The 14,647-nt window shown below is 39.7% G+C and overlaps 1 protein-coding gene across 1 annotated transcript; it reads left to right on the top strand.

Annotated features, from left to right (window-relative positions):
- The first annotated feature begins 7,620 nt into the window (after positions 1-7,620).
- LOC119903726 (angio-associated, migratory cell protein) lies at positions 7,621-13,727 on the top strand. The gene is made up of 11 exons (XM_038719947.1): positions 7,621-7,940; positions 8,168-8,305; positions 8,394-8,513; positions 9,141-9,280; positions 9,665-9,809; positions 10,488-10,571; positions 11,195-11,310; positions 11,448-11,542; positions 12,161-12,251; positions 12,755-12,909; positions 13,066-13,727. The coding sequence occupies exons 1-11, from the start codon at positions 7,850-7,852 to the stop codon at positions 13,139-13,141; spliced, it is 1,251 nt and encodes a 416-aa protein (XP_038575875.1). The 5' UTR covers positions 7,621-7,849; the 3' UTR covers positions 13,142-13,727.
- The last annotated feature ends 920 nt before the right edge of the window (positions 13,728-14,647 follow it).

Raw genomic sequence — 14,647 nt, 5'->3', positions numbered from 1 at the left:
ATTTCCATTGTGAGAAGGTAAATACCATCTTTTTGCTTACCCTCCTCCCCTACAGGGAGATCGGGGGTCAGAGCCCCCGAGCAATTGCTCATCTTGCTCAGGGGCACTTCAGCAGAGCAGGTGCTCACACTCTTGAGCCCTGACCTGCCCTGCTGGTATCACCACTTTTATTACTGTGAAGTCCTTTTTATTATTTTTACCTCGGTCCCAGCTTTGTGCTGCTCTGGTACAACTTGCATTTATTAATCGAGGTCGCTCCTCTTTTGGAGTACAGGAGAGTTGGGACAGCCGTATCCATAGCAACAGAGGATTATAATTTCTGTGGATGAGAGTATGGAGTCAGTTATGTAAGGCAGTTGGTCTTGGAATCATCTCTGATGTTGTTGTGCTTGAGTAAGCTCTTTCAGCATAAACCCTGTATGGCTGCAGACCTTCTTCCTCTGTGTATTCTGTATATGAAGTCAAGGTAGCAGGAATTCAGGAGTAGGACCCAAATGCAGATGACTGAGGCAGATCTAGTGCAGTTCAATGATTTACGGAAAGGTGAGGTAAGCAAGGTCCAAAACCAAATAGCTGCCCGACACAAGCACACAAATCCATTACGAAGTAGGCAGGAATCCAAAATCTAATAAACAAGCAATGGTCAAATTCAGGCAATGCAGACAGAAACAGGGAACCAAGACATGAGCACATAGCAACATAACATAACTAACTTTCTGGAGGGTGGTCTTGAGGACGACCTGGAGGCAAGCACCATTTGCCGGAATGCTCTAGACGACAAGGCTGGAGATCTAGAAAGTCTGCTGGTACTAGCTGGCTACAGATCGTGGCAGGCAGCTTGATAAGGATCCAGCGTCTGCAGATCAGGGCCAGCGGCTGGAGTGCAGAGCAGGACCAAGGTCCTTCAGACCCCTGGTGGCAGTTCTGTGGTGCTGGGCAGCAAAGAGGACGAGGCTCTGGACAGCTGAGCCATCTCTGTTGGGACCTATAAGGACCACACCTTCTCTTAGGGACTCCACAATACTCCCTGAAAATGGCCAGGTGAGTACCAAAAGTTGACTGCTGGAAATCAGGGTGGTTCCTTGACTGTTCCATCAAAGACTCATGGGGTTCAGGGAATGCAGGACAGGTAGAGGGTTAGTCAGATCAGAACAGGCCGGCTGCAGGCTCACAATCCTGAGCCTAATTGACTGGAGTGCTGGCAGGTTGCTAAGGAGGGCGGAGTGTAGGCTGGAGGCTAGCAGGCAGGAAGCACTTCAAGAAGTGCTCCATTTAAGTAAAAGTAGCAACACCACACTGTAGAAATACTCTGTTACAAGTTCAATAACGTTACAATACAAAATAGTACTACAGTATTGGCATTAAAATATATTTAAAGTACCAAAAGTTAAAGATTGTATGCATTTCAGAATAATGCATATTGTATTATTCAATTAGATCTGTTGATGCATTCAATTTGGACAATTTGTACTTGTTACTTAATATTTATACTGTTGGGTAGCTTGTAAATTTCCCCCTGGGGATCAATAAAGTTTTATCTTAACCTAAAATAACACACCATAGTTGTTTTGTTAACTTGTTGTTGTTGTTTTAAGTAACTAGTAACTAAAGTTGTTAAATAAATACAGTGCAATGGGTAAAGTTACAGATGGAAATACTCAAGTAAAGTAGAAGTACATCAAAATTGTACTTACCATAAGTACAGAACTTCAACATCAGTACTTTCAAAAATTACACCTCTTTCTAAAATACTGAAACAAGAACTGCCACTAAATGTAAACCTGCACTGAAATTATCATAATTTTAATGAAATGTTCAAATATAAATCAACATATAGGCTCATAAATAACATGAGCCCACTTAGCTTTGTGAGGCTGAACTTAAGTAAAATGGCATGCTGATATTTAGGAGGACAATAATATAGCTGTTAGATATTTGAGTCTTTACCAAAGTGGTGGACAGTGCTAGCATGGCTAAAAAATAAAAATGGCACTATTTGTTGTTAATTGAGTAATTTTAACAAATAAAAGGCTAGAAAAGATGTATGAATGTAAAGCCCTACAGTATGTTTACTATTTACATATAAGTTGACTTGCAAATTGTTCGACAACATACAGAATTCTCTCTTTTAATTCAGGAAGACAAATGTATGTCATTATGACATGCATGCACAAAGTTTATACTTGGTCTGTCATGGATCACAAATTGGTCTTGGACATCTGCATCCGTATTGTCTATGGGCTTTTGCTGACGCAAACATGCATTTAAACATTCAAATGTGTGTATATGTGCGTGTGTGTGAATGAGTGTGTCCAGAGCAGTGATGTCAAAGCAGGGATTAGTTTGGCTTATATTGCCCAGAGCAGCACATTTGCAATTCAGTGAACATCACACTCGGGTTGCCAAATCGCTGATTATGTTAGTTTTAACTATTTTGCATCCAGGGAAGAAACCATCACCTCCTTCCATTTCAGTTTTATATCCAGCGTTCTTATTTGGAGCATGATGTCTTCAAAAGCATCTGTACCAAAGTACCTTACATGGCTCTGACTAAAAACACAGATCCTGAGTAATGATGTTCCAAAAATACACCATGTTTTTGGATAGCGTCTGGAAAAGGAGCAGCAATCAGGGTAGAAAGTCAACAGGCGAGTGTGTACGGTCCGCGCAAACTACCTCTCTGCTACCACAGCAGACACATCACACACGGGCTGCGGAGCAGACCTCTTGCAGTACACACACAACTGGCTGTTAGTGGTTTGAGAAGGGAAGCCATCATCTCACCCAACACGGTCCCACATGAGTCAGACGCAGCGTGCAGACAAAGCAGGCAGACCTCAGTGTCATAAAGAAGTTTTGCTTTGCCAGCAAGAAAGAAAAGACTCCTCACAGTGCAGCATGCAATGGGACTGTACAACAGCAGCCACCGACATGGACTGATATGTCATTTTTCTTGTATGTTAGGTTGCTTGTATTTAAAAACTAGACATAAAATCTTTCCAGGATGCCACAAAACCTGAGTGTTTAAGAGAGAAAAGAGAGCAAAAGGAGCCATAAAGCGTTCTTGTTAAAAAGAAGCAGAATCAAGGCTTCTTACAGTCGAGCCAGTTAGTCTAAAACTTTCCATCAAAGCCTCACTGAGCTTCATGGAGTAATTACCTCTCACACAGCAACAGCTCCCAGGCCTTATTAATGATACTATTTGTATGTGCGTGTGTGTGTGTGTGTGTGTCTGTGTGTGTTTGTGTAAAGGTGCATGTACTGCACACACACACACACAGACACACACACAGACACACACACACACACACACACACACACACACACACACACACACAAAGTAGATGAATATTCCTCCATGTCCTGGTCAGGCAGAGTGTATGTGTTTCCTTGTGTGTGTGCCTATAAAGTAACAGCACCCCAGAGTGTACTGCTTTTCAGACATAAACCAGCTTGCAGGAGTGATAAACCGAGAAATGTTGTTATGACGGGTTGCTCCTGGTCTCAGCTGTCCTGGTGACGGCAGAGAGAAGCCCACCCAATATGCTGTTCCAGAGTGGCTGGGTAAAAATAGGCAGATTCAAAAAGACAAAACCAAAGTGGAAAGCAAGAGAAACTCCACTAGCGCTGAACAATCCTCCAGCCTCCAGCTACACCCGAAGGCATCACCTATGTCACCTTTAAATTTAGGTTAAAATGAATTCCTGACCTGACAGTATTTTACTCCATTACAAGTAAAAGTAAGGAGTAAAAGCACTCCCACTAAAATTTAGTACCTCAAGTACAGTACATGAGTAAAACACTAATTCAGTTCACAACCAAAAACCCGTTAATCCAGAATATCTGTGGACAACTGAAGAAAAACTAAATAACTGAAAGCGGTGAAATAACTTCTTTTCACTCCCATGCTTCACTGGATGTTCTGGTTGCTCAGGGGACTGAATCACATGTTTTCTGAGGTCAAACCAGCTCATGATCTGTGTTGCATATATGGTATTTCCTGTTACTCCTAACCAGAGACTGTAAATACAGTCTATGCCCCTGACTAGGATAAAACCTGCATATCCACCTTCCCATTCTTTATTCAACCATGCTGTCTTTGATGTGACCAGTCAAGTTTCTGAGTTTTACTTGTGAAATACAATGCCTTAAGGAGCTGCTAAACCTAAAATAATTCCCTTCTGTAAGTCTGGAGTTTAATTGAGACATTGAGTGTCCCATGATGGTCTAACTGCTGTTTCAATGGCTTTTTCATGTCGACAGTGACTTGCCATGTTGTGACAAGAACATTTGCTAATTTAATTATTTGTGAAAGTATCGGCTCTTGAATCAGTATTTGTATCATCCTTCAAATCAACTGTTACCCACTGTAATAAAAATGTCCAAAAGCTTGATTAATATTCCCAAATTAACATGACGATATTAGAGGCTTTTAAGTTATGTGAACAGGAGGTGAATAAAGTCCTCTGCTGGCACAACGGCCAGAAAAATAAACTGATGAACTGCAGAAACAGATTGATTTCTGAATGGCTGTAACCAGCGTCGTAACTAATGTCATCCAACTTTCCAGCCTTACTCACAACTGAACGGAGAGTTTATAAATCTCTCACTCACTGCAGATTTAAAATGTCTAAATAACGTACACACTGATGTTTCCACATCTCACCACACCATATCATCATGAGATGGTTGTATTTTTCCAGGGGAGGCTTGAAATGGAGGGCCTGGGCAGCCAGTAAAACTCACTTGGGCATGCAGTCCGTGAGGCCTGCCAGCTGCATATAGCAAGAGACATAAAACCCCAAAAACCTGAAGTAGACAAACTGTATTAAGTATTCATAAAATATCTCTGGCTAGGGTTCTTTTGATGGAGAGATTAAGGAAGAAAGGGGAGCGCCTTTTAAATTGGCGTACTTCTCTGCTTCTAATGTGGTTTACTGCAGTGCCACAAATATCCCTAAATATGAGTTTAGAAAGGTTGTCATCTTATTCCCCCTGCATAGGGAGGTCAGAGGCCAGGCTCAGCATACCTGGAACTAGCATGGATTCCTACTTTTAAAATCTTGCTTTCATTCCCAACAGATAGATTTCCTTTACACAGTGTCATCTGACTGTCCAGCTGCCATAATCCACATAAGAGAAGCTTGACACAGACACATTATTTAGCATAAAGTATCAGGTCCCAATCAAGACAACTAAACCTGATTTTTAGTAAAGTTATTGCATTATAATGCTGCACTCTACGCAGAAAAAGCAAATTTTCATCATGATTGTATTTGCTTGCAGATTAAGTACTTTTACAAAAATAAATCCATCAAACTGACATTATAACTTAGAGCACTGAATGGACTTTCTGTGTCTGCTTTCTAAGGGGACCATTTATGCACTACAGTGGCCCCAATATTTCCCACAATGGAATGAAAATGGAAAGTGTCAAAAACGCTATTTTAAGTAAAAAATCCCACGATGTAATTTGCTCCCTTAATAACAGATGTGTAAATTACAGTTTTGTGACCGTACCTGTCAGTGCTGAAGGAGAATGATTATGATTCATAAGTGTTTGAACTCTCCGTTTATTACTCGCAACAGAGAAGGCCATGTGAGCGTTAATCATCGGGGGGAATATAAAAGAGAATGATTTCTCTTCAACAAGAAGGAACACAGCGTAATCACATTGGAAGAGAAGGGAATGTATCATGATCAGAGTGAAAGGGACGTCGTATTACCATCACAGAATGAGGAACACTTCACACTGATGTTTTAAGAGTGAGTAAGTGGCACAAGACATTTTGCACATGCAATGACTTTTACTTCCTGGGCCGTTTAACAGCACAAAAATAGAAACTATGTGGGAAAAAACACACTTTAGCTCCTGCTGAAAATGGTGGTGATGGAATATTATTATTGACTGTAGTTATGGGAGGACTTTTCTTGTTTACACACATGATGCCTCAAGGACATATATGTACAGTTACATGTGTAAATATAACAAAATGAATAAAATATGTGGACAGTGACACTTGAAATCAACTGGGGCAAATAAAATCCATTAAACAAGAAAATAATAAATAAAAAATTATATGTATAAATGAGAAAACAAGCACACTCTGGTAAATATTCAATACCTACTTAATCATCATTATTTTACCAAACTTAGCAAGATTGGTTAACTCTTTGTTATTTTTAGTAGCCTATTGAATACTTTTTTCAAATTTACAAGAATTTATACTGTGATTTAACAAATCTGCTTCTTTCCTTGTGAAAGCTAGGACAAACTAATAAAGAATTATTCTTGCCACCTTGTTGTCCAAACATAGTCAGGTAAAGATCTCTGTACTGAAAGTGTCTAATTATGACTACCCAACCAACATTTAGACAGAATTGTTCTGTACCTAAAACTAAGCATGACAACCAAACAAACAATAACATTTACTCATTTGGCAGATAAAAATATAATAATTTGAAAAACAAAATCTTACTTCAACAACCTGTAGTGTAGTAGCAGTTTTTGGATTAGCATTTCAATGCTATTGTTCTACAATAATTAGTCAGTAAGCTGAAAGCAAATTATATATAAAACTGAACTAAAAAAAATAACACTGTAAGAGGTCGAAACATTTTTATAAATCAGCTCCAGCTATAGAAACATACTCAAAACTGGTCATGTAGTATTTTCTAATCATCATGTATTCATTTTGCGGGAGAGATCCCCAAGCTCACACTTGGTGGGAAAGATCTTTGTAATTGTATATGTAGTGACTTTCCCAAATTCTCTTATGGAAATTAAACTTCCCGGAACTCTTGGCAGAGGATATCTGTTCAGACTCTAATAAATTCCTTATTCCAAATAAATTAAAAGAAGTCCATATGAACATTTTACATAAATACTATCCCTGTAATAAATTGTTAAAAAAAAATTAAAACAGATTTTTCTCCTTTATGTTATTTCTGTAAACTAGAAGCTTAATCTATTAGTCATCTTTTCTTCAATTGTACTTATTCTCAAGAATTCTGGATAAAAGTTGCTTTGTTGATTTTTCAGCGCTATAACACTTACACAATTAATGCCCATATTAGAAGAGATGGTCTTGTTTATAAATTGTAAAACTGTCTCACAACCTATTGATAACGCTGTAAAACTATTAGCCTAAGTCTTGTTGGTAAATTTCACATCCATAAGGCTTGAACGCTTCAAAACACTCCCTCTTTCCATGTGTTCTGTATTAATATCTCTTTGACTCAGTTTCTAGTTTTTTATTCATTTTATTTTTGTTGTTGTTTATGTTTTACTGTTCTGTACTTGTGTTTTATTTGTCACGGTCTGCTTAGTCTTTATATTTTCCGTATTGCCTTGTCTATTAATGCACATAATTTGCTTGTGATATTGTATTGTTGAGTTAATGTATTATTAAGTAATGTACAATCCTGAGTCAGATTCCTCTTATGTGTACACATACCAGGCAAATAGAGGTGATTCTGATTCTGTTAATATTCACTGGTTGTTCATCTGTTTGTGCATAATAAAGTTTCAACAACAAAAAAAGTATTCATTTTGCACAACGCCGCCATCTTGTGGACGCGGGGGCAAACGACGCTGACGTACACGTTCTACGTCATCACTAAGCGTCTGTCTCTTCAGCCACCGCTGCATGTGAAGAAAACATGGGGAGGCATTTAGCTTGACATTTATATACTGTTTGTCTAAATTCACATAACACTATCTGCGACGTTTGTGAGCGAGCGTGTAACTTCAAAACCACGCTGCAGCCTAAAGTCAGGTCAGCAAGCTTGACTCGTGCGGTTACTGTTTGGTAGTTTTGCCAGCTTTTAGCCTGCTAACACTGAAAGCATGGATAACACGGAGGGAAACGCGATTGACATCCACGGAGATGAGGAAATTATTGAAGTCATCGACCTAAACGAGACGGAGCCTGGTCCCGGTGAGTAGAAAACTGTTTACAACTCTTTAGTCACTTTTGGCAACGTTTACTTTTTGCCTTATCTGTGACAACCAGTGTCAGGATCTAGGTCATTGTTTTTGGTAACTGGAGCTAGACACAAATGATGAACTAAATTGAACAGCATATTACGCTTCCTGTCTGACAGCAGTATAGGGTCGTTTTACCACCTTTCATCTTAATTAACTGTATTTCTATGTCTCTGTAAGATGACTTGGCTGACGACTTGGAGGACGTGGACTTTGAAGACCCAGGAAACGCAGAAGATGAAGGCTGGGAGACTGAGGACGAGATGGAAGCTGAGGCAGAGCAAGATGACAGCGAGCTCACCTTCTCCAGACACACCGGTAGGGTCTTGCCTTTGGGTTTATACTCTCATTGTCAGGCAGGTTTAGTCTGTCATCTTTTAAATTGCGCTTCCCTTTCTCTGTCCAGGCTCAGTGTTTTGCGTGAGTTTGGATCCTGCAACGAACAGCTTGGCTGTAACAGGAGGAGAGGACGATAAGGCCTACGTTTGGAGGGTGAGCGACGGGGAAGTTCTGTTGGAGTGCACGGGTGAGTTGTTAAAGGTGGACTTAAAGCTGTGTTCACACAAGCAGGTTGGAATCCTTTTGTTTACACCTATAGTCAATTTCTAAAGCCAGGTGAGAAAATTTTAAGTCAAACTGTTGTGACAGATAGACATATAATAATACAAGACTAGGTCATTTATGTGACACGCTTCCACACTTGTTTTTCAGGTAATTTCTTACCTGAAAACCTCCTTGTATTTTTCCTCTTTTGGTTGGAAAACAGCTAAACGAAACTTGCGCATCACTGCCTATATCTAGTTAGTGGTTACTTTGCAGAGTCTCATCAGGTTAAAACTCTGTTCTGTCCCATCCTGCTGTCTGTGATCACCTGAACTGTGTCTTGATGCAGCTATGACTAAATAATCGTAAATACAGGCTATACTAACGTTTGCAATCACTTTTGTAAAAGTCCGTCATGCTCAGCTAACATACCCAGTGCTAATTTCACTCGTTTGGCTACTAAAACCTTAGAAGATAAGATCAGATATACCTTTATTAATCCCCCATAGGAGAAATTCACGTTGGCACAGCAGCACAGAGGAATGTAAAGAACAAAATACAGCAAAAGTTGAATCAGTCAAAAGCAACTTTTGTCCTTTTGTCTCCACAGGTCACAAAGACTCTGTGACATGTGCCCTGTTCAGCCACGACTCCTCCATGGTGGCTTCGGGTGACATGAGCGGCATGATTAAAGTTTGGAAAGTAGAAACCAAAGAGGAGATCTGGTCCTTTGAAGTGGGCGATCTGGAGGTAAGGACATCATTACATAAAATGTGTGTCTTAAGTCTAATGCAGAAATACTGCATCAGCCTGAATGTGTGTCTGTTTAGTTTGTGCATCTGTAAGCACTTGTGTAAAGTCTTTTATTGGGGCTGAAAGAATTTACAAGGAAATGAGAGAGGATGACGGCTTAAGCTGAGAATTTGTGGCCTTGTTGAGGAAGTGAATGATGGGACATTCTCCCCTTATTCAACCGCGACTGCTGAGTTGCCCTTTAGCAAGGCACACAACCCGTGATAATAGTCACATCTGCTCATTGTCTGTTAGTAGAAAACTGCACTGGAAATTAGAGGGAAACAATCTGTGTGTAAAGTAGCTGTTAATGTGTGGTTGTCTGCCCTGCTTCCTACTCAGTGGTTGGAGTGGCATCCCTGCGCTCCGGTGCTGCTGGCAGGAACAGACGACGGCAACGTGTGGATGTGGAAGATCCCTTCAGGAGACTGTAAAACCTTCCAGAGTTCTGCGTGCCAGGCCACTAGCGGCAAAGTCCTCCCCGATGGTGAGAGATGGGAAAACAAGACAATTCAAATAAATAGGGTGGTGATGGAGCAGTGGTATGAGAGACCCGGGTTCAAATCCCCACTGTGACACATCCACCAAAGTGTCTATGAGCAAGACACTTAACCCCTAGTTGCTCCAGAGGCGTGCGACCTCTGACATATATAGCAGTATATGTAAGTCACTTTGGATAAAAGCGTCAGCTAAATGAATAAAATGTAAATCATAAAACTATGAGAATGAAAGAAAATACATAATGTCGCTGGTCATGATGGGGAAAAACATGGATGTAAAATTCAATGTAAGGCAATATGTATAATTTAGAATCGGATAGTTTTTTGGATATTACTGTATTTGTATTTGTTTTTTGTGAATTTGATATTTGATTTTATTTGATAAAACACATGCTTTTTTTATTTGTCAGAGGTGCAAACAAGAAGAAAAAGCTGCCATTGATTTTGTTCTTTCCACATTAAACTAAACTCCATATTTTATGTTTTTTTTCTGGTGTACATCATCTATAGGAAGCAGAATTTTTTTCATGCTCCTGTTGGATTAATTGTTTTCATTTCATCCAGTGTTCCTTTTTCCACGCTTCTTTATTGGTTCATATTTATATACTTGGCTCAGTGGTCTTAGTGTAAAGAAATTAACTTATTTTACTTCATATTTCTTGCAGGTAAACGGGCTGTGGTGGGTTATGAGGACGGAACGGTACGAGTGTGGGATTTAAAGCAGGGAAACGCCATCCACGTCATTAAAGGTGAGTCTTGGAGCTCTCGTACGTTGCTTCATCCTGCTTTCACATTTATTGTAAAAAAAATTTTACTTTAACAATTATTTAGTTTTTGTTATCTTGGTGACTTATAATTAATGTCACACAAGAGAGAAATACATTTATAGGACAACTGAGGAGTAACAATGAGGATTTTTTTATTTTTAACATAAGGGCTTGTCAGAGGGAGTGATTCTGCTGCTCCAACCCCCACGAGAAAGTCATTCTGGCATTTCTTGTGATGAGAGAGAGTTAAAAGGGGTCATTGTGTAATGGGCTGATTTCAAAATTTGTTTCTTCTAACATAGTTACAGAGATGTATATAGACAGCTACAAAAGTGTCAGACATTTATTAAATACAGAGTTACAGCCCTATAAAACAAGCAGGAAAAATAAAATCTGTGCGTAAACAAATTATATAAGACTCTGTTTTTGGAAAAGAAAAACTAATTTCACACATTAGCTCTGATTTTAAAGTAGTCCATGTACAATACACTAACAGAATCATAGCTTATTTGGCTCATTTGCTCACTAGAATCTTTATATAAGAAGAATGACTGAAAAAATACACATCACTATTAAATCTGATTTGGTGTGATCTCGTTTAACAGGTCAGGACGGACACAAGGGGGCGCTGACCTGCCTGGCGTGTAACAAGGACGGCTCTCTGGTGCTGACCGGTTCAGTGGACGGTTTTGCCAAGCTTATCAACAGCGCAACAGGCAAGGTGGGTGTCACAATAATTTAACGAAGGTGGTAACAGTGATACACCGTAGAAGTAGCTGCAACTCTGAAACTTTACCCTGTTGTTATTTGTTGTTTGTAAGACTAATGTGTCCTTTGTCAACTTTGTGTGTTTTAAAGGTGGTTGGCTCGTTCTCTGTGGATGGAGGCAAAGCCAAAGGATCAAAAGACGAGGAAGAGTCAAACTCTGTCGAATCTGCGGGATTCTGCAACATGTGAGTTGTAAAGCATCGTAAACTTTTGTGAACGTTGCAGCTACATAAGTAATTAGACCTCACATAGACTGCAGGGAGTCCCAAAGTGTCCTTACGAGGTGAATCTAGGTACCACAATTTAATCAGTTTGAATCTATTAAAACAAAACAAGTCAAAGCATTTGCCGCTTAGTGGTTGCAGCAGCACAAATTTGAGGATTTTCTACAAATTCCTGCTGCAGATAATTGTAAATTGAATACATTTTGGATTTATAGCAAAATATGCAATTGTAGCCAAAACTATGGGTTTCAAGCTTCAAGGTTCATTAATTAATCACTACTTTAGTCTGATCTGAGTCAGGAAGTTGTTCACTTCAGACCTGAAGGGCATGTGTATGATTTTTAAAATCCTTTTTTTCCTAAGTTGAGCATCTGTAATGCATATCTTATCACAATTTGAAGGATAAAAAAGGCAAAAGTATTTGGAAAATGTTCCTGTTATACAGCAGAGCTGAGCGTGTCTGAATAATGTAGTATCAAAGTACCAAAGAGAATCCTGAATCCTACCTTCAGACATGCTGACAGAGTTTTTCAGCTCTAATACAGGTGCTTAAAGGTTTCATCTCTCTTGTTGTTCCAGCCTGCCTCTCATAGCTGTGGCATACCTGGATGGGACTCTGGCCATATACGACCTCTCAACACAGGTCCTGAGGCACAGGTGTCAACACGAGGTAACAAGCGGCAGAAAGAGAAGAAGAAAAGTGTGTGCGCTTGTGTGTTTAGTTTAGTTCCCATTGCTTACCGTCATGGATTCTCACTTGTCTTAACTCTGTATACTGTGTCTCATAGCAAATGCCACCAGGGAGGTCTAGTTGAGTTGATGTTGCTTATGTGCAGATAATGTCTTAACAACATATACTGTACATACAGAGATACCTGATGTCCAGTTAAGGAATTAATTGCTAACTGCCTTATCCTGCACTCCCAGACACAGCAGTAACTGTGTTTTAGCAACCTGCTGGCTTGGTAGCAAAGCAACCAATATTTTACCAACTTCTACTCGATATGTTAGTTACACTGCAAATCAGATGTGTTTTAAACACAGCGTAGTGACAGTCAGAAAACCAGATACGATGATTAGCCAGCTAACCAGTGTGAAAATGGTTTAGGGGCAGAAATGTCAGCTGTGCACAGCTTCTGTTGGCATCTCAACTTTCTCTCTGTGTTGCTCCAGGCTGGCATTGTTACCCTGCAGTGGGAAGAGTCTTCTTCTGTGGTGTCCACTTGCTGCTTAGACGGAGCGCTGCGCTTATGGGATGCTCGTTCTGGCAGCATGGTGTCTGAGTACCGTGGCCACACAGCAGAGATCCTCGACTTCGCCATCAACAGGTACCACGTTGTCACGATGCTTTCTTCTCTCCTTGTAGAGAATGTTGTTGCATGTAACTGTCCCATCACACTTCATTGATGTATACTGATGTTGAGGAATTTTGTGGATTTCTCCCGCGACCTCACCCTGACTGTCTTCGTCCATCTCTCCTTCAGGGAAGCGTCTCTCGCAGTAACCGCTTCAGGAGACAGCCAGGCTAAAGTCTTCTGCCTCCAAAGACCTGATCGGTAAAGAGAGTTGGAATAAAGGAGATGGGAAGACGAGGAGAGGAAACGTTTGATGAGCAGACTTTTTGTTCTCTAATACCGGAAAACATGTTTCCTTTGCCCTCAGGATTTTAAAAAGTTGTGTGGTCGCACCATTTTATCTGACCTACTTTAGTTGGATTGTAGCATCAAAGACATCTGATCTTGTCTACACAGGAGTTTCAAATCTGACTCTTTAAAACAAGCTGTTGCTCATTACTTTCTTCTAAGTATGTTTTGTTCAAGAATCTGAGACTAAACACAGAAAAGAGTGATACATTACAGTGTCATTACAGTGTTAATGTTCTGTCCAAAAGATAAATCATAAGACAAAAAAAAAGAAAAGAAATTTTCTTTGGTCTTGATTATATTTTTTTCTTTAATTGGAGTTTTTGATTGTGCTCCAAGTCATAGTTGTGTGTGTGTGTGTGTGTTTGTGTGTGTGTGTGTGTGTGTGTGTGTGGTCTTCCAGCTGTCAAGAACTATCTCAGCAAATGTTTTGATGTAAACTCAAGTGTAAATACAAAATAATAAATAATATACTTTCTTCTGGGTAACTATGAAGATTCCAAGGACTGTTGTCATTTTTGACTAATGTCCACCCCCACCTCTTAAAAAAAATATTTAAGCCTCATCTGCATCTGGGAAAACTGTTTATACTTGCGTCTATTTTTGTCTTCGTATATCAGTTAAGATAAGATGAAGATGCAGCTCATACTTGAGAGAAGTGTTCATTTTGTGGGTCATAGTGACAAATGGGGGGGGGGGGGGCTGACAAAAAGATACATTATACTGTGAAATCTTTCTGTGTTTCTGCAAGGGGGCTCTTTCCTTGTTTAGACTATCGTTTGATTCACTTTTAACTGAGATCCATTTTATTTGTTTTATCAGATATGAGTAAAAGGAGGAGTTGAGTCAGTCTGAAGACGACAAATCCCTTAAGGAAGTAGATCTTCCAGAACCACAGATTAGGTATGATTAAAGGTATTTAACAAATGTGAAGGTGGTGAGTATGGTCTTAGTGGCTGACCTTGATTTAGAAACACCATATTATGCTCATTTTCAGGTTCATACTTGAATTTAGGGTTTCTTCTAGAAAATGTTTACATGCTTTAATCTTCAAAAAACACATTCTTTTTTTCATACTGTCAACTGCTTCAGCATCTCTATTCACCCAGTCTGAACACTACGTTTTAGCGCCTCTCTCTTTAAGGCCCCCCTCCATAATACCACGCTTCCTTCTGATTGGCTAACTTCTGGAAGCCTCCCTAGGGGCAGCAACTACAGTGCACCGTGCTGTTGAATCAATGTGTAGCCTCACTGTGTGTTTTTGTACAGTAATCTGTACAAAAACACAATGGCAGCTACCCTATCTTCATTAAGACAATTACAAAGTCAGCCTACTATCACCTGAAGAATATATCAAGAATTAGAGGACTTATGTCTGAGCATTAATCTTCAGTTGACTCGATTACTGTAACGGTGTCTTTAC

The sequence above is a fragment of the Micropterus salmoides genome, unplaced genomic scaffold (assembly GCF_014851395.1).
Source record: "Micropterus salmoides isolate LMB-PRFRI ecotype aquatic unplaced genomic scaffold, ASM1485139v1 Ms_hic_scaffold_1, whole genome shotgun sequence".
NCBI lineage: Eukaryota > Metazoa > Chordata > Actinopteri > Centrarchiformes > Centrarchidae > Micropterus > Micropterus salmoides.
The sequence above is the reverse complement of the archived record's forward strand: the minus strand, read 5'-3'. Positions and strand labels throughout refer to the sequence as shown.

Coding starts and splice junctions, on each gene's coding strand:
- LOC119903726 (XM_038719947.1), top strand. CDS start 7,850: ATGGATAACACGGAGGGAAACGCGATTGACATCCACGGAGATGAGGAA. Junction 9,810..10,487: donor CGGCAAAGTCCTCCCCGATG/GTGAGAGATGGG, acceptor TATTTCTTGCAG/GTAAACGGGCTGTGGTGGGT. Junction 12,910..13,065: donor CTCGACTTCGCCATCAACAG/GTACCACGTTGT, acceptor TCTCTCCTTCAG/GGAAGCGTCTCTCGCAGTAA.